At 36.1% G+C, this 25,174-nt stretch overlaps 3 protein-coding genes across 5 annotated transcripts in view; 2 read left to right on the plus strand and 1 right to left on the minus strand.

The window, feature by feature from the left end:
* The first annotated feature begins 2,121 nt into the window (after positions 1-2,121).
* Positions 2,122-2,808, plus strand: LOC122057978. Its single transcript, XM_042620355.1, has one exon. It carries the CDS (start codon positions 2,122-2,124, stop codon positions 2,806-2,808), a length of 687 nt encoding a protein of 228 aa, XP_042476289.1.
* A 2,750-nt stretch (positions 2,809-5,558) lies between these two features.
* LOC122056993 (RHOMBOID-like protein 1) lies at positions 5,559-11,053 on the minus strand. 3 transcript variants are annotated; one of them, XM_042618973.1, is made up of 7 exons: positions 10,243-11,053; positions 9,220-9,383; positions 7,324-7,487; positions 6,949-7,208; positions 6,247-6,373; positions 5,766-5,934; positions 5,559-5,654 (listed from the first exon to the last, which is right to left on the minus strand). In XM_042618973.1, exons 1-6 carry the CDS (start codon positions 10,587-10,589, stop codon positions 5,812-5,814), a joined length of 1,185 nt encoding a protein of 394 aa, XP_042474907.1. In that variant the 5' UTR covers positions 10,590-11,053; the 3' UTR covers positions 5,559-5,654; positions 5,766-5,811. The 3 variants fall into 3 exon arrangements, with proteins under 3 accessions (XP_042474907.1, XP_042474906.1, XP_042474905.1); XM_042618972.1 differs by having other exon boundaries at positions 5,559-5,657; XM_042618971.1 differs by having other exon boundaries at positions 5,559-5,934.
* Positions 11,054-19,766: 8,713 nt separating this feature from the next.
* The window catches only part of LOC122057067 (respirasome Complex Assembly Factor 1-like), a 9,371-nt gene continuing 3,963 nt past the window's right edge, over positions 19,767-25,174 (plus strand). The window contains exons 1-2 of the mRNA XM_042619062.1: positions 19,767-20,317; positions 20,833-20,936. Of these exons, the coding sequence (XP_042474996.1) occupies positions 20,213-20,317; positions 20,833-20,936 (209 nt within the window). The 5' untranslated portion in view covers positions 19,767-20,212. The remainder of the gene's footprint in view (positions 20,318-20,832; positions 20,937-25,174) is intronic.

A 25,174-nucleotide genomic window follows, 5' to 3' on the forward strand; every position in this document is an offset into this window, starting at 1 on the left:
TTGTTTTTTCATTTTTTTTTTTTTTCAAAAAAACAGAAACAGACCATAAGTGCACCAAACAGAAGATTCCATTTTTTCGTTCCAATAGAACGAAAAAACTCCAGAAACATTTTTTTAGAACGATACCAAACGGGCCCTAAATAGTTTTGCGATTTCTATGTAAATGGTTCGATTCAATTTCGGTAAACGATTTTGGTTTCAAGTTCCCATCCTTACATTAAATATTGTTAAAATCATACGTGCATTCAAATTTTCTTTTGTATTAATGTTCATAACTTTTCATGTAAGTAATTTAACATCACACACACACACATACAAAACAAACAAACAAACAAACTGATATTATGCTTGTTCTAATATAAAAGTTTCATGTAATTTGAAGTTCATTTCACCAGTCAAATTATTATTATTATTATTTCTTAAATAAAGCACATTCCTGATCGAAAATAGTGTAAATCAATAATTAAGATAAAAAATACCAGAATGATTATTCTCTATTAAGCAAAATAGCGAACATAAGTTAGGTCATAGTGTTGGATTCTTACATGTCTTCTTTTCATTAATCATACGTTTCCCTTGCTAAATCAAAGTGTTTGCAAAAGTTGGGTGTCTATGCATTATAACAACTTCAATATCCCACTTGGTATTTTTTTACTTTTTATTTTTTATTTTTTAAATGTGAAATATTCCCACTTTGTGATGAATTTATTTGATTCATCCACTCTAGCTCATAAGTCATTTCGTATGGTTCAATTGATTAATTTCATAGTCAAATCGTTTGCTTCTAAAAGACTAAATTAAAACCCTATCCATTGTAAGAAAAAAAAAAAAAAAGCTTTTCCTAGATGGCTATTTAGAACTATAAATATCAGAATGTGATATTTCATTATGCTCTTAAGAGGTATTTTGGTGTTTCCCATATATTATCCTGGAGGTTTTTTTTTTGTTAGTTGTATTTGAAGCTTTGTCACTACCCATGATATGGTGTTAGAACTCCAAACATGTGATTAGTTGGACTTCTTCTTGGTACTATTATGGTTGACCTAAGTTGATTTTGCAAAGAAGCTTTATATACTATGTGTTGGTTTCTTTAGCAACGAACACCCCACTTTGGAGCTAGATTTCAAGCTGTTCGTGGTATAAAAATCTCCATCTCATGAGATGCAATAGAAAATATTATAATGTGTTTATTTCAAGTATAAAATCATTATCTACAGATTATATTTTGTTGGGAAAATTTGTTTAGTTCAGGAATGACCCCTACGCCACAAACAGAGGGACACGAAATGAAACACCGTGCCCTGCCTGATTTGCATGCCCTTGTGTCTGGGTGCAGGGAGGAATATTTGTTCGTATTTTTTTTTTCCATCCCTGCCGATATAAACACCCTAAGCGTGCGCTTCGGATCTACAGATTTGAAATTTTCGCCATATAAGATCCAGATCAATTAATTGGGATTTGCGATTCACAGCAGGGAGAGACGTGAGGCGTGTGTAGCTAGCGGTACTAGGCTTTCCTTCGGAACTGCAAAAACTGAATCAGAATTGGATCAAGCGGAAGAGAGAGAGAGAGCTCACTAGTGGATCATAAAATTGGATGTTTCAATATCCTACTATTGAAGATCATCGCTCCAGCTACTCAGTTCTATCGTTTTTTATCCCTTCCATTATTTTTGGTATTAAGTTATTAGCTCTTCAGGTAGAGTTTTAAATTACCAAATAGTGATATCTGTGTGCTTATATGCAGCAAATTAGAATGGCTTGCAATACAATTGTTCCCAGCTCAACTTCATACGGCAGCTATTATAATAAACTGTCGAAGAACTCCTCGATTTCAGTACTTCAAGAGGATATAATGATTCTGATTGTACACAAGTTAGACTTGGTGGTCTACTATCGTTTTAGTTTAGTGTGTAAGTCAAGGCAATTGATTGCTGTTGCTGCGAAAAAAATACGTCAGTTTATCCTTCGTCCTCAACTCCCATGGTTGATGCTTTCCTGCGCTAAGTAGAAGGATCGTGATCATCATAGGTTTTTCAATCCCTTTAATGACGAAATTTTTAAGAAATGCCCTGAAGTCTATGGCGCTCGGTGTTGTGGGTGTAACTGGGGATGGTTGATAATGGTGGGCAATATGGGTCGCATTTTTCTTTTGAATCCATTTACCAAGGTTTCAATTCTACTTCCAAATCAATCTACTCTTCCTCCTATAGATCAGGGAGTTCTATGTACGGTTAATGAACAGAGCTCAAACTACATTCGCAAGGCTATGTTGTTGCCTACTGACAATTCTAATTTGGATGGCAACAATTTTGCATCCTCTTTGGTTGTAGCGATTTATGGTACACATCATTTAGCTTTCTGTGGACCAGGGGATGAGGCCTGGACGCCTTTTGAAAATCACCATTTAGGAGAATCTCTTGAAGACATTATCTTTTATGATGGAAATTTGTATGCCATTAAATTACAATATGATCTTATACTTGTGGAGTTAGAAGGTTCTTATCCAAAAGCATCAAGTTGTAACATTGCTCCTCCAGCAGAAAGAGAAGAGGATATTACCCTTCCCCTTCCCAGTAATGAGATGGTGAAGACTGTTTATTTGGTGGAATGTCTTGGAGAGTTGCTAATGGTTGTTCCATGTGCTTTATTTCACGATCGTTCGATTAGTCCCAAAACTGCTACGTTCAGCATATTCAAGTTAGATCTACAAGGTCGGTGTTGGATTAAGGTAAACAACTTGGGTGATCAAATGCTATTTATTGGCACAAGTACCGGCTGCTCTGTCTCGACAGTTGACTATCCTTGATTTAGAGGAAATTGCATATACTTCACAGATGTATTTTCTCACCATGCTTCATCTATCTTACATAGACCAAAAGCTTGCGAAGATTTGGGTGTGTTTCACGTAGAAAATTATAATATTGAACCTTTTCTCAAAAATGTTTCACATTCGAAGTTGTTTCCGCCCATTTGGTTCACACCAATTTCTTGGTAGAGAAGGAGGAGGTTGGGTATGAGATGGGTATCTGATTTATATCTTAAGCTTGTCTTTGTCTTATGACTAATATCATAGGATATTATGCGATTTCTATTCTTATTTTGTACTTACATGATTATTCCAAACTTTCTTTTTTTCTAATTGGATCCATATAACCGACCCTATTTAATTGGGATAAAGTTATAATTGTTATTATTATTGTTGTTTATAAGCTTGTTGCTTGAATTGGATCTACTCATGGGTTGGGGGTGGGGGAAGCTTGATCTTCAAGTGTTGTTAAGTTTGTCGGATTGCTGGCTTCTGAGAACTATATAATGGATTTTGGCTCCTTCCATATCGATACAAATGGAAAGCTTCTTTTATCTAAGAGAATTGGGTTCATAACATATTTCGATCAAAATACTTTATGAGAATAAACAATATTGTGTTTTTTTTTTTTTCATATGATTTAATACTTTCCACCATTGTTCGCAAACTAGGTTTCGATTAGGAAAACTAAGCCGAGTTTGGTTAAAAGATTAAAAACTTGGTCAAAAGTCATGGAGACTCATCTTGTATTAAGAAATGACAAGACTAAGACCAAATCATACCGAGTCATTCAAGACTTGTTTGTTTTGCCCGAGTCCCAATAAAAAGGCCGGTTCTTGTAAAAAATATAAGTCGGATTTTCTGAATAGTTTTAAACTAAAATATATTCTAATGAGGTTAAATGTTCAATGACCGAAGTTTTCTGTATTGAATCTAGTGATTATTCAGTGTATACATCTAAATTTTAATTTAAAAAACATGATTTATGATCATGGCATCCCCAAGTCGGACCTTATCTTTCATTCAAAAGACAATGAATGATGAGCTTCATAAAAAAATTTGAAAAACAAACACTTTTATTCTCTCTTGTCTCATTTTATTTATCTATTAATTATTTATTGGAATTGCTTGAGAAAGACTAGTATGAAAATAAGGAGGGGAAATTTGACATGACTAAGCCTAATTTTTTGTGACTCACTTCGACTCACTAGGATTTAAAGAGGACGAGTTGAATCGCAAAACCTGGTTTTCCAACAATGCTTTCCACTAGACTTAACCACTGTTAGTTAAAACGCATTTAAAATGCAGTTGTGTTTTTTTGCCGTTTAAAACGTATTTTTCCGTATGCTATTATACAATACGGGAAAAAAACAGAAACGGCAATAAAATCCGTTTTAAACGCGTATCCATTTTTTAAGGGTAAAATAGGAATTTTATTAAAAAAGTTAATTTAAAAAAAAAATAAATAAATAAAAACACTATTAGTAAAAGTGAAGAGTGAAGACAATATGGTACTTGGTTTTTAACTTCCATACTATCTATAGGAAAAAAAAAACTCATCTTCTTATAGCCCATTGAGTAAGAAGAAGCAAAAGCTAACAACATCTCATTTTCTTGTAGCCCATTGGGCTATTTTATCTTGGGACTCCTAGAGCTTTTGGAACATTAGATGCATGTATACAAGTAATAATCTCTCAAATTGCATGAGTATACTACCGTCTTTTTAATTTCATTTTTTTGAAAACTACACGTTTAATATTCGTACTGTTCGTTTTCATCCGTTTACCGTTCCCTTTTTTTTACCTTTTTTTTTACCGTACTATTCATTGTTTTTATCTGTTTAAAACCCGTACCGTACGTTTCTATTTTTTTGCCATTCTCGTTTGAACTAACAATGGACTTAACCAGAGGATTCATCAACTTCCCAGCTTACTCGAAATATTAGCATCAATTTTCCCAATCTGATAAAAGCATAGAATTTCCCAATCGATCAAAATTCTTCTCAGAATAAACAATATTGTGTCTTGTGAAGAACCAAGAGAAGCAGGACTAATCGGAAATTTACAGGCCACAAGCAGCATTGGAAAAGTAGATGGCTTGATACATATAATAGTTCTTGACACGGTTCTAAAACTCAGATCAGAATCAGATCGGTCAGTATCAGTTAGATCAGAATGGTATCGGCCTTGATCAGTGTGATCTTTCCGATTCTGATACACATGTATGGTCCAAGGGTAAAATCGTAACAAAAAAACTATTTTTTATTTTTAAATAAAAATCCATAGACCATTTCGGGATACCCATAACGCTTACCTCATATACTAATCAAGAAAATTATGAGGACTGGGTGGGATAGTGCTTAAATTGAAGGGGTACACTGAGTACACTAACACACAAGGCCCAGAGCCCATGCCTGAACCCAACGCATTTCATGTTCAGACTATAGTACCAAGTTCAACAACAGTCTGTTTATTACCTGGGCCAGATTTTGGGCAGGCCCAGAATTGCAATCTCATCTTGCATTCTAGCGTTATGGACTCTTATTGTGGATGCGCCATTGACAATAGTTTCTATACGTGCACAGAGCACTGGACATTTAAACCACAAAATTCTCTCTCCTTCCCTTAATTTGTTTCACCCAGCCACTCTACAAAAAGCTGGCTACCAACCCAAAGAGATTAGAACATCGAAAGTTTGTCAGTTCAGGTTCGAACCAGTTTGATTGTCTCAGTCCATTGAAAAGCATGGGCTAGAAAATAAAGTGATCTAGGTTATTACTGAAACACTCTAGGGATTACCTGAAGATCCAGTTTGTCATATAAATGGAATTGAATTGGCAGACTATACTACTTCAAGTCCCAACATGTACATGTTACACGAAATGCAACACATTGTTAAAAGCAGAAAGCTATAAACGAATGAGTTGTATAGGAAGAATGGACAGCATTGGAAACCACCTGCATGGAGGAGCCATCAACCTTCTTTGGAGCCATATGAGTACCATCAACTACAGAGCTGAGCACATAGCGCCTTGATCTGGGAATCTGATACATTAGATAATGGGTAACTCTTGGTCCTCCCGCTGCCTTGGCATGTTAAGTTCAGCTGGTTTGCGTTTTGACTAGACTGCAACACCAGGTTGAATTCACGTCAAGTTCAAACACATCCATACACAGGCAATAACAAGAGATTTTCTTTTCCCCTTGGGGGAGATGGGTTTGGGTGAGAAGAGAGAGTGAAGCATATAGTTCAGGGTAATGGATCCCTACAGTATAGGGGTTCCACCTTGGGAAAACTATAGATTTCAGCTGACACTGGGTACTGATCAAGGATGAGAATGAACAAACAGTTATAAGACTTCACCAACTCAGCAATTTAATTTGTACAAAATAACCAGAAGGTCCAGATCATAGGAGAACTAGAGAAAGGGTATATTACCAAACAATACATGGCATCTGACTTGCAGCTCCACGACGAAGTAGGAACGCAGCTCAAATAATGGCACCAGGAACAGTGGTCATTTCCATTGACCCCTCGGAAGAGCATAACTGAACCAACTGCAAACCTGGCAAGACAGTGAATTCTATTAAGATTCATCCTGTCAAAGTTTAAAGTCACACCAGGCACCTTCAAATCTAGCATAAATACCCAAAGAGTACAAATTCTTCTTTCCGAAATCCATATTTCAAAAAAAAAAAGGGGGGGTGTTTCTATCACTGACAAACCCTGAAACGGTTTGGCACTTATTTTTCTGCCAGGTGCAATGATGATTTGGTCAGTCTGACAATTGGATAAGTGGGGAAATTCCTTTCATAGACTGATAGACTACATATAAAATTTGGTGGCTGATTTCCACTGTACTGCCTAACTTGTATAGAGCTCTTCCTCCTGTTTTTAAGCAAACTGCCCAATGGTAGTTAAAGCTACTGTGCTAGAAACTCATTATGGGTTTGGGTGTTACAGAAACTGCCCTCTCAAAAGAAAACTTTGTTCTTTTCATATATCAGAAGAAATCACGATTCATAAAAACTCAGAAAAACCAGGTGCAATTTTTAAGAATGATAATTGTCAAAAAGCTACTTTCCAAATGCACATGAAAGAACCCAGATGGAGGGACAGATTTAGAAGTCAAAGACTTACCCAACAATTAGAAGGATCAAAGCAAGAACCAATAGTATATGCTGATATAACATGTGTTTAGGTTTCATTGAAGATGTGGTATGATTCGGAGCACTACTTCTTTGGCTAACCCATGCAAACTGTGGGCGAATGAGAAACACAAACCCAAGGAGAAAACCTGAAGCAAATCCTCCAAGGTGTGCGAAGTTGTCCACATGTGGGAGAATTCCCACTGCTAAATTGACTACAATAATGAAGAGGAGGGTCAACAAGGCGACGACCTGGAAAAACAATTTTAAACTGTCAGTCAGATGCTAAAACATTGCAACATGACTCATTCCACAGAGCTAAAGCATTTCCATTGCAAGCCTAGTTCAATTGAACATGTTCTCATACCTTATTTTCATATATTGTCCAATTTGTGATGAGTTCAGAAAGCATGCCTCCAAGTAAACCAAAAAGTGCACCAGAAGCACCAACAGAAATATTTGATTGGATAAACAGAGCTGACGACAAACTCCCACCAAATCCAGAGATTACATATAGCAAACCTATTCGCACTGCGGAAGGACCATGCAAGCATTAGATATGAATCTCAAACCACAAGCTAGGATGTATGCAGAATATTTAACCTTCAAACAATGATTTGAGATGTACAGCCAAGGCTCCTAGAAATCACACATCTAACACCAAGCTCACATTGGCCCAGAACAATAAACCCCAGTATTAGGTTTTAAAGCTAAATATCATTTTATAGTTTAGGGAATTAAAGATAAATATGCTTTTGTAGTATTTAAATGGTTTCAAATGAAAAGGAACACTCCTAATATTGACAAGTGAACAAATTTTCCTAGATCACTCTTTTTTGTGTGTGAAGTGTGCATGTAGAGAAGATCGCTTGACACCCCATTATTGGACTGCATCACTCTTCAGCCCTATACCTGACTACACATTGGATCCTTCCTCCAAAATCATCAGCATATTCAAATAATTAAAAGCATTGCAAAAAATCTTTCATCACAAGAGGAGGAACTATTGGCTGAAATTTTCCAGTTTCACAAAAGGAGAAGGTGCTGAAGCAAGCACATGGAGTGCCGCTGAGCCACTACCTGAGCAGCCCATGTAACTTTTCCTGGTCATGTATCAAGTAGATCCTTTTACGTTTCACAACTAGTCCTCCAAATCCTTTACGCAACTTGAAATGCATACGGAATTTAATACAGTAGATTCCCTTGCTATGATACACCAGATTTTATACAACTTGTAAACAAAAATAAGCATATTATTAGGAGTGAAAAATATAACCATATGTCCATGCAGTATTGCACCCCCACTGTCGGTACAGTATCATGACAATATACAAGAAGTATGTCATATCTCTGATACAAAAGTCTGGTGTGATGAAAGATGATTTGTTTACAGGGTCGAACTGCACTCTCTTTCTCCATTTTTCGTACGAACGGAAATCACTGAATGGAGAATACCAAGAAGAAAAGTGAAATTCCATGTCAAGTGACCTAAAACTCATTTATATCTTAAAGTAAGACAGAAAGAAACAGATGCATAGTCAATAAAGATGTATATGGGGCTAATTGCCGTGGAGGAATTGGAGACAACTCCTCCAACAATTACATCTAAAATGATGGCTCGAATGGAAATAATAGCTTGAGTTGCTAACCTTGGGACAGGCCATTAAGTATGGAGTATCTAGGATTTAGATTTTTGCTACCTGCTTGATACTGTATCAATTATCTATGTGTCCATCTAAAATCCATCTTGCAATCCTCTATTCTTTGATTCAAGTTCTAGAAAGAAAATCAAAAATGCATTCTAGTCATTTATCAATATTCTTAAGGTTTCCCAACACTCTAAGTTGATCATCGTACCACTCAATCCCTGGAGTGTAACTATGATCATGATTTTGATGGATGATTATTTTAATATTTTATGATTCAGCATGTCAGTGTTATTAATGTTTCAATATTTCACTTTCCTAAAAATCTTGTAGCTTATCAGGAGGAAGCACTCTGGAGATAAGAAACTGGGTTGAATGCTCACGCAAAGACCTATCTATCATCTTTGACTCTTTTAATTTGAACATCTGCCTGTCAAACTAAAAGCTAGCACTCAGTGTACATACTTATAAAGAAAGAGATGGAATTGCGAACATTTAAGATCCAGGATCCAGCACTCAATCATCTTAATATTGAAGTCTGACAGTGTAATCTTCAAGAGAGAGATCAAAATTTTGCAAGTAGGGATAATTTTTGAAACTTGAAGTTACATACATACCGAACCCAAATTCTTGCTCTAGTCGAATTCCAATAAACAGAAGACTTAACATGTTGGCAAGCACGTGGAAAACCCCAGCATGCAACCAAATGCAAGTAAAAAGGCGCCATGCCTGGTGTTTATGGACCACCTTACTCACTTCTAGAGCTCCCATCTTCTCTAGCCTGAAGGAATAAAACAAATAACTGTTTCTCAAACTTAATCCTTCTTTAGCAATTATTGATCATCATATGTAAGAGAATTCAGTTCTAGGCATTAAAGACATATACAGTATATGGTTAAGATATCACAAACCACAAGAAGTAACATACCAGACCTTCTTCATAAATGGATGTCAAGCCAACTATAACAATTATTAACCATACTTATCAACAAGTTCACATTTGTGATTTGACAATGCAAAATTACCAAATACATACACACTAACTGACCGCTGATGCAAAGAAAACCATTTGAAGTAATAGAGATAGCATGCAATACATATGATCACCATCCCAAGATGAGAGAGGCCACAAGGCTGCCACTCTGGTTACTGGAGGAAAACAAAACAAATACTCCTTTTACAAAATAATATCCCATAAAGCAGTGTATTAAAGGGTACAGGCCAATATGGCTGATAGTGGCCTTGCCCGTCCAGGCTTTTTTGGGGGAATTGGGATGATGGGATGTGGCCGGGATAAGAAAAACACTTAGCACCCCCACCACCCCCATTTTTTTTTTTTGGGGGGGGGGGGGGGGGGGAGGGAATTTGAAGATCCAAATGCCCAATGCCGCCTTCATAAACAAAGCTCGTTATCCAGAAACGACAACAGTTATATAAACAAAATTCATAAATGGTGCCTATTGACCTCCTTTGAGAGGAGCGCTTCCTTACGTTTGGGTTGGTGTGAACTTGTGAATAGTGGATTCACAGTTCACCACCAATAAAGGGTTCGATGTTACAAACATACACCTCAACTGAAATGAATCAAAACCCATTCGTTCGGAAACAAAGTAAATAGTAAACTGATGAGAAGAACTTACGTGACTGCGGAAGGTCCCAGAAGAGGATTCTCCTTGAATGGTTGAAAGGAGAAGCGCCCAAGAAACCGGGCCACACAAGAAACCGAGTTCTTCGGGCAATTATTAATGTACATACTGATTAAAAACAGAGTAACATTCACGAGAAGAAATGTAGGTATCAACCATGGAAACCATTCCCCAAAAGGTAGAAATTCCCTTCGCCAATGGAAAGACGATGCCGACGTCTCTGCCTCCACCGGATGAATCACATTATCGCGTCGCCTCAGATTACCGGAACCCTTTCTTTCCATGTCCGAGGGAGGAGGATCCCTCCTTTCAATATCCGAGGGAGGATCCCTCCTCATCATGTATGAATTAACAAAACTAACCAATTGGAAAATCAGGGTCGTACAGCAGATAAATCTCCACTAACAGGTCCAAGTCCAACTTTGAGCTAAGAAAACGAAGACTTCAAATGCTCGATCGACAGCAGAAATGGGACGGTTTGGGAATGAATAAGAAAAGCAAATGGAATTTATGATCAAGTTCCGTCTTGAGCAGAATAATGGCAATTCTCGTGACAGGAATAGGAGGAGAGTAAAGCAAAAAACGAAAAATCGAAAGATAACCTTCTTCACGAACTAAAAGATGGAAAGCTTCGATTTACCAAAATTTGAATCAGGATATCGTCCTAATCAAAATATGAATAAGGGATTTGGAGTCTTGGGAGTTAAGGAAGCATCGTGGAATGCCACAATAGAAGCTTTGTCAGAAAGTGAGTGGTTTACCAACTTAGCGTCTGGTTTTGTATTCCACTCCTAAGCTTCCAGCCTTACACGGTTCCACCTATGCTTTACTTCCTCTAAATAATTAATAAACAACACTTAAATTTGTTATTTTGCATATTAAATTACCTAAATTTTCACTAAGGCTTTTAATGGTAGCGTTAATGAAAAAGGAAAATTCATAGTACACATTGATGCAAAACAGGAATGGAGGATCGTTTTCTATTCTGATATAGATCGGATTAAAGTCGGTCAAAATTAATTCCACTAGAATTAATTTGCTATTTTGCATATTAAATTACCTAAATTTTCACTAAGACTTTTAATGGTAGCGTTAATGAAAAAGGAAAATTCATAGCACATACTGATGCAAAACAGGAATGGAGGATCGTTTTCTATTCTGATATAGATCGGATTAAAGTCGGTCAAAATTAATTCCACTAGGAATCTGCCTTAGATTTGAAAACTCATCGATTCTAGGGTTTCTTTGTGAGAATCAATTATGTTGAATCAACGGGTATTAAGATCGATCCCAATTATTCATCCAAAAAAAAAAAAAGATCGATCCCAATTCCCAACCAATTCCTAGTTTAGGGATGTAAATGGATAAATGAAATCTAAATTTGAATTTGTTTTTCATGGTATTCATATCCGAATTCGAATTATCTGAAAAATAATTATTCGATCTAATTAGATAATCAATTAATGATTTTAAGGGGTTTTTAAATTTATACAAGTTTGGGAGAATGAGGAAAAAAGTTAAGCCAAATTAAAAAGATGAATTAAGAGCAAATTTATTCATTAGAAAAAGGAAGATCTGGATTACATAAGTCAAAGAGTAATCATATAGCCAAAAATTTGAATTCAATCCGTATTCATAAAATATTCAAATCCGATCTAAGAATATCTAAATCCAATGACATTCAATCCAAATTCAATCTATCGATCCATTTACATCCTGAATTCACCCAGCAACAATTTACAAGGTAAGGATCTAAATTGAGCAATTGAAGGGCATTCAAAAATTGAAACAATTTTTAACCACAAATGAAAAGGGCTACCTTAGATGCTAGCTGCTTAAATCAATTGGAAACAAAAAATGATTTTATTTGTCTAGTCCTTTTTTTTTTTTTTTTTTATGGTCCAAATTTGATGGTCATATTATTCACGTAATTGCATATTATTATAGATATATTTTCAAATTAATTTGACTTGTTGACATGTCATTCAAACAAAAAAAATATTTGTTTTGATGTCAGGGATGTATTATATATATTAAAATTTTATTCTTAGAATGTATTGATTTCAATAAATCACCGCCCAATAACATGTTGCCATCAAAATCTTGTATTTTTTTAATTTTTAAGAAAATCTACCAATTGTTGAAAAGTAATTAGAAGAGATTTATCTCGGTTTAAACATAGGATACCTCTAAAAGTTCCCACATCTCAATCATGTATAATAAGCTTATCATTTTTTTTTTTAATAAACTCCGTTTCTAATTTGCTTTAGAGGCCAGGCATATCTAAGTGCATGAGTCTTCTGCAGATAAAATGATTATGTGGTATTCTAATCATTGGATAAATGGCACATGTTTGAATTAACTACGTGTTAAATTCTAGAACTTAACATATTCGTTAATTTTTAAACATTAATTTCACCACTTGATAAACTTTGCGATAGACTGAAATTTTACATGTGATAAGGAAGCACTAGAGTTTACCCTGTTCACAATATTTTGCTCTCATTCCATTTGTCACGTGACATATATTTGGACTACTTTGATAAATGTATCCATGCAAGCCATTCTAAGCCCGAATTCTTTTTATTTTGGTAAGAACACTTGGTTCACCATATAGCCTTTGAAAAGGAAACAACTTTGCATATGATAGGTAGTATGGCATATTCAGATCATTCTCCATCCATTCAACAACCGGCGAATCTAAACAAATAATATACATAGCAAAGTAAGCTACTTTAGTGGTAATATAATCTGATTGTGCTTTGTTTGACTACATTTTTTCATATCATTTAATGGTACTGACATTCTAATCCATTTTAAAACCATGAGTCTCTCATACTACATGTGATCATAAATACATTTTATTATTATAAGAGAATTATTTTGTTAAAACCAAATTAAAGAAGGTTTTGTTGCTATAATATAATTATAAGAGACTATGTTTTATATAAAATATTGGTATAAGAAGGCTGGTTGACCTCCTGCTTTTATACTGCTAATAAAATCTAATATTTATATATGTAATCATCATATGAGAGAGAGAGAGATTTGAAATGGGGGTTAGTTAACCATAGTTAGCATAGATTTATTATGTGATGTTTTATATAGTAATAACTTTTAGATGTATCCTATGCTTAAAATGGACAGCATAAGTTTATTTGGTGATGTTTTATATAATAATAACTTTACGCTTTTTTTCCCAACTACTTTATTTTTTAAGCAAAGCTACTACATGGGTTTGGCCACACATATATTCATTCACCATTTAGCTTTGTTTAAAGCCACACTTAATTGAGAATAAAGTCGTACTTATGTTTTCTAATAGTCTATTCCCAAGCCACTTTTGGTCTGGCTCCTTATCAATGCACTCAATGGCTTTGTTAGAGATTCTCTAACAACTTCAATATGTCTTCCCTTTATCAATGTTTTAAGGGGATATTACATGCCTGTGCCCATGTCTTGAGACTTTGATCATCTCCAACAGTGTTGGGTGTTCAGTCGCATACGATGATTGAGAGCAATCTGGGCACCATACTAATACCTGAGTATCCACTTGAAGGGGCTCTCATCCATTAGATGCACACATAGCATCCAACACGTTGGAGAGGATTTGAATCCTATGTCTTGAGTCATTGTTCATAGTGTAATAATCTAACGATCTTCTTTGGGGGAATAGGGACTATAGAGAAAGGGAGGTTTGTGACTTGCATGAGTTCTCATTGCATGAATATTTATTGAAATACAAGGTAAATGGTCATAATGTTTATTATTGGAGGAGAAGGGGAGGGGGGAAGCAGCTTCTATGCACCAATTGTGGTCGAACCATTTCTCTCGGGCCTAGTATAATTGCCATTGGTGTATAAATTAAATGAATATATTATCCACATCATCGTATGGAGGTGTATAGGACCTTTTTTTCTTCAATATGGTTGAAAGGTTCCTATCAATAATCTATGTTTTGACTGAATCGAATAGATATGAGTTAGGTGTTACCACCTTCTCACCATAAGGTCAATTCATCCCTTAGAGATTTTTCTATGATTATTACATTATTGAATATTTATCATTTTTTTAAATCATATTTATTTTTTAAGAACCAACTAAGTTAGTTACCTAAACAACCTACCTTTGTATTTTGTTTGACCATTAAAAATGGTAAAGGAAAAAGATGTTGATGGGTTGGACCATATGCATTAAGCCTCTGTAGAATTATGGTTCCTGAAGTCCTATACCTGGAGAACATTGCTTAAGATTCAACCTGACGATTCTATTATATTACTCTTAGCTTTCTGGTAAGGATTTGGTCACCTGTCCCAGGTGTGGAACAAATAGTCTTTTCGGACAGATTCCGTGCAACAGAAGCCAATAGCGACCTGATTCTGGAATCTGGACAGGACCTAAGCAGTTAAATCAATGACCCAATGATGTTTACCATAAAAAAATACCCAGAGGATGACCTGGAGGCTGGAGTCACCCGACAAGTGCTTCTGGTTTCGTTCCAACTTTAGGTATTCTCTAGTTCACATACTTTTATGAGTTATGACCATTTTATGAAGATAGAAATCAGTTCGGCCGTCAAATTTGATGGCACTCTCAACCTAACAGCTCATTGCAGGGACTGAAACAGAACCTTCGAAATTATTAAGAAAAGTGAAGTTGGGAAGGGGTACGTGAGGCATTTTGATACGACCTTTAGAATAACTCAAATTTATAATTAACTAACTTACAAGGTGAGAAAACCTACCATCGTGTCGAATTTATCTTGAAACAGATTGATCCTAACACATTCATTTACAAGTGAGAAATCTGACCCCCTTTATATTGGCATGCCTCTCACATATATCCATGCACTCCTATGGTACTCCAATTGTTCGACCATCGTATTGCACTAACATGGTTGTGAATTTTCAGACCTCTGTTTTGTCACTTGGCAAATCATATTTATGGTTAAAATTTTATTGACAAAAATCTTTGGGCCCATCTATCCACAAATTTGGCTCTATGTGCCAAATATTTGGAGCGCTTTGATAAACTTATTAAGATGATTGATTTAAAATATTTTACTCATTTAATTTTATAATTCTATAAAAAAATAATATCTTACTTCTCGAATTTAGATTTTTCGAGGACTCTTATATATATATATATATATATAAATTTTTTTTCAAATGCCTAAGTTAAAATTATTTTATATGTAAAATTATTTTTAGATTTGAACTATTTAACTATAGTTAAAAAAATAGTATGGTAAGGCAATAAGCTATAGTATACTGTAATAATTCATCTTAATATACATATGGTTATGTATGTAAATATGCCATCTGCATAACTCGACATAAAAGGTCTTTTGGGGCTCAGACTAGGGGTGGGTTTTGAATTACCAAATATCAATCGGAGCCCAACTTAACCCAACGGTTCTTATTTTTCACCCAACCTTGGGCCTAAAAAACATGGTCCAACCTCACTCTTTTTTTTTCTGGGTTGGATTTAGGCGGCTGTCTATGAACCCGCCCAAGTGCTCCTGTAAAATCCCGAGGTGTATGCTTCACAGATAGTTAGGTGACGACATCTGCTCCATCTATTTCATTAAGAGTGTATTAAACAGATGGCAATACCTAACTATCGGTGAATAAGGATTTGTGATCCAGAAAATCCGGGTCTTAAGGTGTTGGTATCCATAGCGATTTGGTCCTTCCACCAATAAGATTGTTTCTTATGGTCTACTAAGTGAATTTTAATAGATAATTTGACACTAGGAGTCTATTTAATGGTGGTTTTGAACCTCATATATGAAATAATAACCCTCCAACAACCCCCCCCCCCAAAAAAAAAAACCTCTATCACTCCATGCATGACACGAATGATAGTTTAGCAGCGTACTTATTAGACTTTGGATCACATGGATGCTTATTAATGATTAAATACTTGTAGGCACTCGATATCTGCATTAGTTAACTCTCTAATCACTAATTAATGTCAAATTAACTTATAGTTGCATGTGATTAGTTATAGATGGCCTAAATTCTAGTGAGAATCAAGTTCTACTTTGGCCTACTTATACATTAAGTTTGAGCCTAATTTGACTTTAGCAATAATTACCACCGAGAACACAAGGAAATCGTGCTTACTTTATTAAGGTCTCAATTTGACATCCAATTAGGGAAAAAAAAAATTGCATTGTGGGTGAAGAAAAGTACACCCATCTAAGTTATAATTATTCTGCTCCCTATTCTTATAGTACAAAGTCAAGAATATCCTTTGACTATTCTCTGATAGACTTTACATACCATCACACAATCCACCCTTGTTTATGCACATATGCACCCCTTATTTGCCCGAGTTAATACAAAAACTATGCAACTAGTTCTTTTCCTCTTTAAAATTTTAATACTTAATTTTACCTGATGACCAATTCCACTTCAACTTAAAACTTAGTGTGTGTGTGTCTCAGGAGAAAAAAATATAAAATAAAGGTGTGAATAAGAGAATTTTGCGTGGCTGTCCATTCCATTTCTGTCTCGTTTGATCTTCGACATTTTTTTTTTTTTCTTTCTTTTAACTATAATATTTTGAGGTAGGGGATTAGACAGAAGCGCACCATTATGAACGCTGCATGTGCCACACACAATGGCATGCAACCTTCACGACTAGAACATAAATGCGCACTAGGGAAGAGGGAGGGAGCGAGGGAGTGAGGTGGACGTGGGATGTGGTCCTGTGCTACAATTACAAAGCCAGTGGATTCATCAACTAAGTCAGCTAGAACCTTTGATGTCACTAAAGAGGTGTTTGGCTTTTTCAAAACTTAAGGGATGCAACAACTGTAGTAGAATTCTCATAAAAAACTAGGGTGTAATAGAATAATTGCCTAACCCTCTCCACTTCCCTCGGCCTCTAAACGGATGGAGAGGAAACTTTATACTTTACTTCTAAGGTACGTTAAAAGATATATCATTAGGCAAGGTCGAGGTACTATGTTTTTCACATGTATGATGTTATTATGTAAAATTTTATATTATATATTTATATATACAGGGTCATGAGGGAGGATTTTGGTGCAATGACAAATTTGTTTCATTGAAACGTAGTGGTCATGGATTTGAGTAAGGAAATAGTCTCCTGAAGTAGGGGTAAGTGTGTGTATATTATGACCCTTGTTAGAACCTGTAGTGGATGGAGCCTCATGCACTGATTCTATTCTATTTTTAGGGCCATGTGGGGTTGGAGATGTTAGGATGATTTGTTAAGATTGGGCGGGTTCAGGCTTGCCGGGCCAAACTTACACTACATATCGTTACATTTACACTACTATGGCTCTGTTTGGTTGAAAAGGGAAGTGCTTGTCAAGATTGGGCAGGCTCAAGTTTGCCGAGTGAAATTTGCACTACAAATTGTTACCTTTACGCTAATTCGGCTTTGTTTGGTTGAAAAGGGAAATGGGAAAAAAAGTTTGCACTAAATGTATTCTCCTACAATCAAATTGAGCCTACACTTGTACTGGATAAATATCTCTACCACTTGACAGATAAATAGGTAAGACACATAAAGTAGTAGGATCGGGATCCTTTCCTGAGGCTGATTGCCCAAGTCGCTTCTATAGCTATCTGGGCGACTGACACGTGTCCAAGCGTTGATCCAAGGACTGTGCTTTTATCGATCAAAACAGAGGCCCCACACCAAAAACTGTTAAATCAGCACCTAGGCACATGTCGATCTCCCAAAAAACTATGAGCCAACCTAAACGATTAGCACTCAAAAGAGGAGCCAGATCCATAGAAGTATCGTTAATTAATGGAAATTCAACCTGTAATTACCAGTAGTCATGGTTTTAAGTATCAGTGCGTATCGTGCCGTATCGGTCGATACGTATCCATATCGGTAGGCATCGGCACGATACATACCGATACGCTACGGGGAATTTTGGGCCTCTTTTTGTGTATCGGAGTATCATACGCATCGTATCGTGTCGTACCGTATCGGTACTGATACGTACGATACTCTACGATACGAACTTTTGAAAATCTGAAAATTCCCGATAGTATCGGTACCGTATCGGTACGTATCGAAGGTATCGTGCAGTATCGAGCCGTATCGTACGATACGACTACTTAAGTGTGAATTTTTTGTTGTTTGAAACAAACACTTCACACTCTCACCAACAGTTTTCTAGATTTTTTATATGTTATGTAAAAACAAGTGTTCTACAACTTCCATGAAAATTTTTGATTTTTCTCAAAAAAAAATATATTTTTTAATTTTTTTATTCCAAAATTAATTAAAAAAAATCCCCAATTTTTTTTTTTTTATAAAATTTAGTTCATTCAACTCTTAAAAATAATGTCATAACTTATAATTACTAAATACATGATTTCAAATGAAACCCATATTTTTTCCCCAAAAAAGCGAGGTTTCAATTTTTTATTTATTTATCAGATCTACTCAAATATATTGGTCCACACTTTGTTATTTTTTATATGTTCTTTAAAAACATTTAATCTACAACTTCTATAAAAAAAATTTAATTTTTCTACAATGAATGGGAGACTCACTATCATAAATATTTCGACTGGGGTAAATATTGTGCCTATATTCGACAAGTGCAGAATATCATCGTAGTTGCTCCTATTGAAGAAGAAGGTCCTAGCCAATGATTTGAACCACCATGACACTCTTCACGGCACTCATCACAGTGGCAATGGCAATAAGGAAAGAAAAAAACTGTAAGAAACTCAAACCTCATCATTTTGAACAATTTCAACTCAATATATTTGTCTATCAATATGATACCCTCTACTTAAGTATTTATGCATTCTACATGTTATATATAGTTTTTTTTTTTTTTTAACTATTTTTTTATGCAAAAGTGTATAAAAATGTGTTCCCTATCCATTTATGTGTGTATCTTTAACGTATCTTAGCGTATCTCTGATACGATATGATACCCTCCGATATGTATCTTAATTTTAACCGATCGATACGACAACCGATACCGATACTTTAATCCTTGCCAGTAGTCATGCATCATCAACGGTTTTTGTGATGGGGAAATGGACCATCAATGGATTAGATTTGATGTATATACCAAAACCAGACCACGGTCGGCCCTAACCTACTAGAGTGGAGCCTCAACCTTTTTTTTTTTTTTTTTGTTGGTACGAATTAGAGCCTCAAACTTGGCTCTCACTTTTTGGCCTCGATCACCACTGAGGCTTAAGCTAGCCCACCTTATGTATGAGGCTATGAGGCCACCTCAGGGAAAAGCCCAGGCCCGACCTGGATAGCACAGATGGGCCCAGATGGGCCGACTTAAGCATTGCCATCCTACTTGATCCTATTCTCCATAATCCGATTACAATGACGGGCTCCGACCGGGCTCTGTTAGATATAGATTCGCCCAGACCATCCCGGCCCACAAGTTTCCCAGCGACGGGGCTAGGTGACTAAGTCCGGTGAGCGAACCTTGGGTCTACCTCGTTGGGTCCTTATCGGACGGTTAAGATTGTCCTAAACTCGTAGGAAACAACAGTGAAGTCTTCTCCGAATGTAGAAAGGATTATTCCGTTGTCCGTACTCCCAGAGTTCCAGTTCCAGTTCCAACCTTCATTGGGTGCCTGTTAAATCTCATCACGTGCAATCATCACAGCTGGAGTTGGCCAGGGAGAGCAATTTTGGAAGGAAAACTCTCTCTCTGCATCTTTCTCTCCATCTCCAGATCCACCAGTGAATTCTCTTTTCAGACAGTGATGCATTGTTTCGTTTGATGATCTAACGACGCTTTCTTTGTTAATTCCATTGATATCTCGCTGATCCAAAACCCTAACATGTTTTCTTCTTCGCCACTCCTGTTTATGGTGAAAAGAAAGAGCAATTGACCGAAAAACAAATTGCAAGATCGATAGGAATTTCTATCTGGTTGAGTTCACTGCGATTTTTGTTTTTCTTGGTAGCTTCCTTTATCTACAGTATGAAAGAAGGAAAATCGGTTAAATTTAATCTTCAGCAGCAGAACGATCGTGTCTCTCCGTTTAAACTCGCCAAATTGTTAGATCCCGAAGCTTCGTGGGACAAGGTATGGTTTTATTTCTTTTAATATTGTTCGTACTGTATTTCGGCGCTTATGTGTTGTCTTCATATATAATTTACGCTATCTGGAATTCGATCGGATATTTCTGTGATGTCGAGGAGAGTTTAGTGAGTGAGTGATTAGTTATTGTGTCTTTACCACTGGAAAATAGTTCAATATAGCTTTTAATAAAGTCAACTAAAACTTTATCCTTTTTCTTCAATCTTACTACTTGAGTTTGCTTCTAAGATTTAGAGGACTTTCATTTTCTTCCCCAATTTTCATCTACTGTGTTCTAGATGTGTTCCATGTTTTCCAATTTCGTTGATCTTGGCGGGTTATTGAAATTGAAAATTTTCATTGCTATAAAGTATTCGGTATTCCCATTTATTCCTTATCGGTTTCCCATATTTAACCAAGAACAATGATTTTACTGTAGGATCACCTTCGAATTCAGCACTATCGTTGGCTATTGCCAGAATGTTCTTATGTTAGTAAATGTCAATGATTCTTTTCTGCAGGATCAATTGGGCGATGCTTTACATTGGATCCGGCAAGTTATTGGCCTTGTATGTGGGTTGCTGTGGGGTGCTGTCCCTTTCGTTGGTGCCATTTGGATTGTCGTGTAAGTTCAAATATACAGACATGCTTTGGCAACACTGATGTATTGAATATGCCTCTTTTTCAAATTATATATAATTCGCCTTTGCCGTTAAAATTAATTTGAGTTTGGCAGTAATAAATGTCTATAATGTGCTAGTTTTCTTCAACGAATCTATTGATTAGCTTAATGGCTATTACTATATAGAGGGAAGCCATGGTGGAGCTTAGATTTGTGGCTATTGAAACTCTCACTTTTTGTTAGAAGGGTTCCTGTTCCCGAATATCCTCTTCTGGGTACCTAATATCTATGATGGGTGTTAGGAGCCAACTGTTGTGTTGTTAACATTAATAATGCTTCAAATGGATCTTTTGCATCTTCCACCTTGAGGTAGAATTTATTGAAATGAACTTCAAAAGAAAGCAAGTTTTCGTATTACTCTTTTTTAGGAATCTCATACGAGGAAAGCTTAACTTTGATATTGATACAAATAGTAGGGTCCTTTCTTATTGTTTGGGTAAATGGCGTAGTTTTCACGGCATCTAGGCGAACCAAGGTGGTCAAGGGGGGTCAAAAAACTTAGGCGACACTAACAAGGTGCCCATCCAAAAAAATCCGCTTGGACGCCAAGGGGACACCTTGAAAACTATGTAATTAGATATTGACCTCATCTTGCAGATATGGAAAAGAAATCTTGGTACACTTAAAGGAAGCAGTTTTGTATTTAAATGAACTGATGATGGTTTTGAGTTGTCAAGCATCTTCTGTATTTACAACAGCTTTTATATATATATATATATATATATCCCCTCATGTTCCTGTTTCATGCTCTTGAAGCTCTTGAAGCTCTTGGAAATCTCTGATCAGGAAAGAATCTTTCCAAAAGGATAAAAAATGTTATTTATTTAAAGAGAAGGAAAATCTAAAATGAAACAAAATAAGTCAGAAAGGTCATTAGGGTATTTAATCCTCTGTTCGAATAACTTTGAGTGTAGTCTATCGATTTTCTTATCCTTTTATGCTCTAGCTTTACTGAGCGAAGTATGGGACAAAGGATATATTGATTTTCCTTTTATCCTTTTGATTCAATGTTAGTGTAGAATGTTGACATAAGTATTTAGCTTCCTTTAAGGTTGTATATGAATAAATTTGATGCAGTAGCTTTTCCGTGGACCGGCACAAACCTATTTGGAAGCCTAGACTGGATGAGCAGGGTCCAAATCTGATTTTGGTCCAGTAGGATATTTAGGAATTAAATTGGTTGATATTGTGATGTAATATTTTATTTAATTATGTTTTATTTTGGTATGAGTTAGATACGTAGGAGTTTAGCTTCATTGTTTGAGTTAGTTTCCAGTTTCCATGTTTCCTTATTAGAGCCAGTTTTTATTTTTGAGTATAGATTTCCTCTTACTTGGGCTATTTGACTGTGGCGCAACGGTTAAGTTGCACTATTGCAATATGTTGGCCATAGGTTTGAAGTTTGGAAACAGCCTTTCTTGTGAAGCAGGGGGTAAGGCTACATTTGCCCCCCACCCCAGACCCTGCAGTAGTGGGAGCCTTGTGGACTGGGTTGCTCTTAGATTTCCTCTTACTTATATGCATGCAATCCTATGATGGGGTTAGAGAGTTGAATGGAATGATTTGAGTTGCTGTTTTAGCCAAGGATTGGTCATACTTTTCCCATCCCCTTCCTCTTCATTGATCCAGACCTTCCCTGCCTTACTTCTTTTTAAGGTTATTCTTCATCTTCTTTCAATAAAAGGCACGAACTATTCCCTCCCTCTTGTATTCTTTCCTTCCCTTCTTCTTTGTATCATCTTTCTAATTTCTGTCCTGCTATTATCGAATCAACTGTGTAGTGAGGGATTTGATCAAACTCCCTAATGACCTATCCATTGGGTCTGAGTTTTGGGGCAAATGAAGCCCTTCCATAGGCAACCTGAACTGCAGAATCTTGTTCCCCGAAACCTATCCTTTAGATAGTTCTATTTCAAAGCTCAGAACTGATTTCGTTCCTACTGCAAACCCAGTTGCAGGTCCAAATATTATATTATTCTTTCTACCCACTGGTTCTGTTATTGATCTCTTCATAGGCCTGGCAGTTACAAAACATTCCTACTAATCTCAAGTCAATCTATGACTAAGTTGGGTGAGTTCTCATTCATAAGGTTTGCCCATCTCTGCTGGTTGCATTCTGTGTTGAGGTAGAAGACAACCCACTTAAGTAATTACTAATAAGGACGCATTCTTCATACTTACTCAAAAGACACTACCTTCCTATTTTGTTAAATCCTTATGTTAATTTCCAAAAGTACCTTTTTTTCTTTATAGTTAATTCCGAGTTGGTCCCAAATTTTGTTACCTTATTTCTTAAAGGCCTATCTTGAAAATTACAGAACTGCCGTCACCTTTAAATTATCATTTATCACTTGAGTGGGCCCATAGCAACCCAAATGGGGTTTTGTGACCCAGGATTGCATTAATTTTTATGACTGGTTTCTGCCTCTAATGTTTTAGGTAATTAGCTGCTCCTGAGATCCATTATCCTTCAGGCGGTGACCAAACGATTGGATCTCTTATAACTATAAGCGTCCAATTTCTCTTTTGCTTTCCCTTGCCACCCGTTGTGTGTTTTCATCATCACATCAATATTTTTAGAAATTATCTTAACTTATTCTGTGCTATGGGTTAGCCAGTGAAAACTTCGAAATACTTTGGACTTAGAGGAGTTCCTTTCGTCTGAAATATAAATAATATTCATTACTCTTTCAGGCATTTCTCGAAAGGGTACAATTGCTTGGAATTTGACCAATTGAAATATCCGGAAACAAGATTTTATTATTATTGAGGGTTGTTCTGGTGTGTGTAAAACAGAAAATGGTTTGAGCATGGTGCTTGAAGAAAATACCTTTTGAGCTCTGGTATTGATAAGTGGGATTGATAAATGTTGGTTCCGAAATGTAATCTAGCCATGATGGAAGAGCTTCTCTTTCACTCTTTCATAGATGTTGCAAGCTTGCAATCTTTTTACTGCTATAAGGGTTTGCTTCTTTCTTTTGGGAACTAATGATTTCTGTTAGCCAAGCTGGCTGTACTGAGTTAATGTAAAGGATGTAGAGGATTTTTTTTTTTAAATATATAACTTTTGAGTGACTGTTTACAAGCTATTAAGTGAATAGGGTGTCATTTCTTAATAGGGGAATGAACAACTGTTGGATTTAGCAGGCCTTGTGTTGCCATACAGCACTTAAAATTTCGGACAGAGTTCGATCACCTGGACTACATGCTGGTTCACCATCCTGTTCCCTGTCAAGAGGTTGAGTACAGCTCAATCATGGTTATTTCTAACTCCTCTTTCTCAGTTTCCAAAATTGCCCCTCTCTACCTCTATTATCCTCTTTTGTCCTTTAATTTTCATTCCAAGTTTGTCCTTATTCAATTAGTACTATTTTTCTTTGTGTCCTTAGCCCTTTTATTTACCAAGTGACTCCTTGAAGGATCTGGTCAATTACGAGATTGTCATTACCCTCTAATAAGTGTGCTATATTGTTTTGGGTGGACCCATAGTGAACCCAAATCGGGTTTTCGAACCCCAAGATCGCATAAAAAAACCTAGCTTGGCAAGGGCTGAGATTGAATGAAGATGGGAACTCATGCTAAATGTGGTTTCAGAAAGGGAAGAGTTGGAATTCTCTCCCTCCCCACACCCTCTCAATCTCTCAGACACCTCATAAATCTAGTGGCTTTTCTTTTAGCTTAATCAATGTTGTCTCACCCTTCCATTAGAAATCCATTAAACCCTTCAGTTTTTCTGATTAGAATTAATGAGGATTCCTGGTACCAGGAATCTTTGGGTGAATACATTTGGGAAATTTCTGTTTATTTTTTACACATCTGTAGGGAGGTGAACTCTCTTCTACATTTTAATAAAGCAGTCGATTGTGCTTAATTGCTATGAAAAACCATTTTATAATCTTGTTGTTGACAATCAGAACGCTCTTGAGATTGTTTTTTGTTAGATTTAGTTTGTTACTGCATGAAAATAATAATTCTGAGGATATAATATACTTAAAGCTCTTCCTCCTTTATGCTGTTTTTTTGGAATCTTTTGGAGATTGTCATTCTTGTGTTCATTGCTTAAATTTCTTTGCCATCACCTACAGAAGAATTTAGTTTTATATTGGGTCTTATCCAATTCTTAGCCTTTCTTTCTCTCAATAATCTTCGTTAACCAACCCCATCAGGGCCCTTTTTTTTTT

The sequence above is a fragment of the Macadamia integrifolia genome, chromosome 12 (assembly GCF_013358625.1).
Source record: "Macadamia integrifolia cultivar HAES 741 chromosome 12, SCU_Mint_v3, whole genome shotgun sequence".
Classification (NCBI taxonomy): Eukaryota; Viridiplantae; Streptophyta; class Magnoliopsida; order Proteales; family Proteaceae; genus Macadamia; species Macadamia integrifolia.

Coding starts and splice junctions, on each gene's coding strand:
- LOC122057978 (XM_042620355.1), top strand. CDS start 2,122: ATGGTGGGCAATATGGGTCGCATTTTTCTTTTGAATCCATTTACCAAG.
- LOC122056993 (XM_042618973.1), bottom strand. CDS start 10,589: ATGATGAGGAGGGATCCTCCCTCGGATATTGAAAGGAGGGATCCTCCT. Junction 7,209..7,323: donor GGACAATATATGAAAATAAG/GTATGAGAACAT, acceptor TTGTTTTTCCAG/GTCGTCGCCTTGTTGACCCT. Junction 6,374..6,948: donor TTGATCCTTCTAATTGTTGG/GTAAGTCTTTGA, acceptor CTGTCTTGCCAG/GTTTGCAGTTGGTTCAGTTA.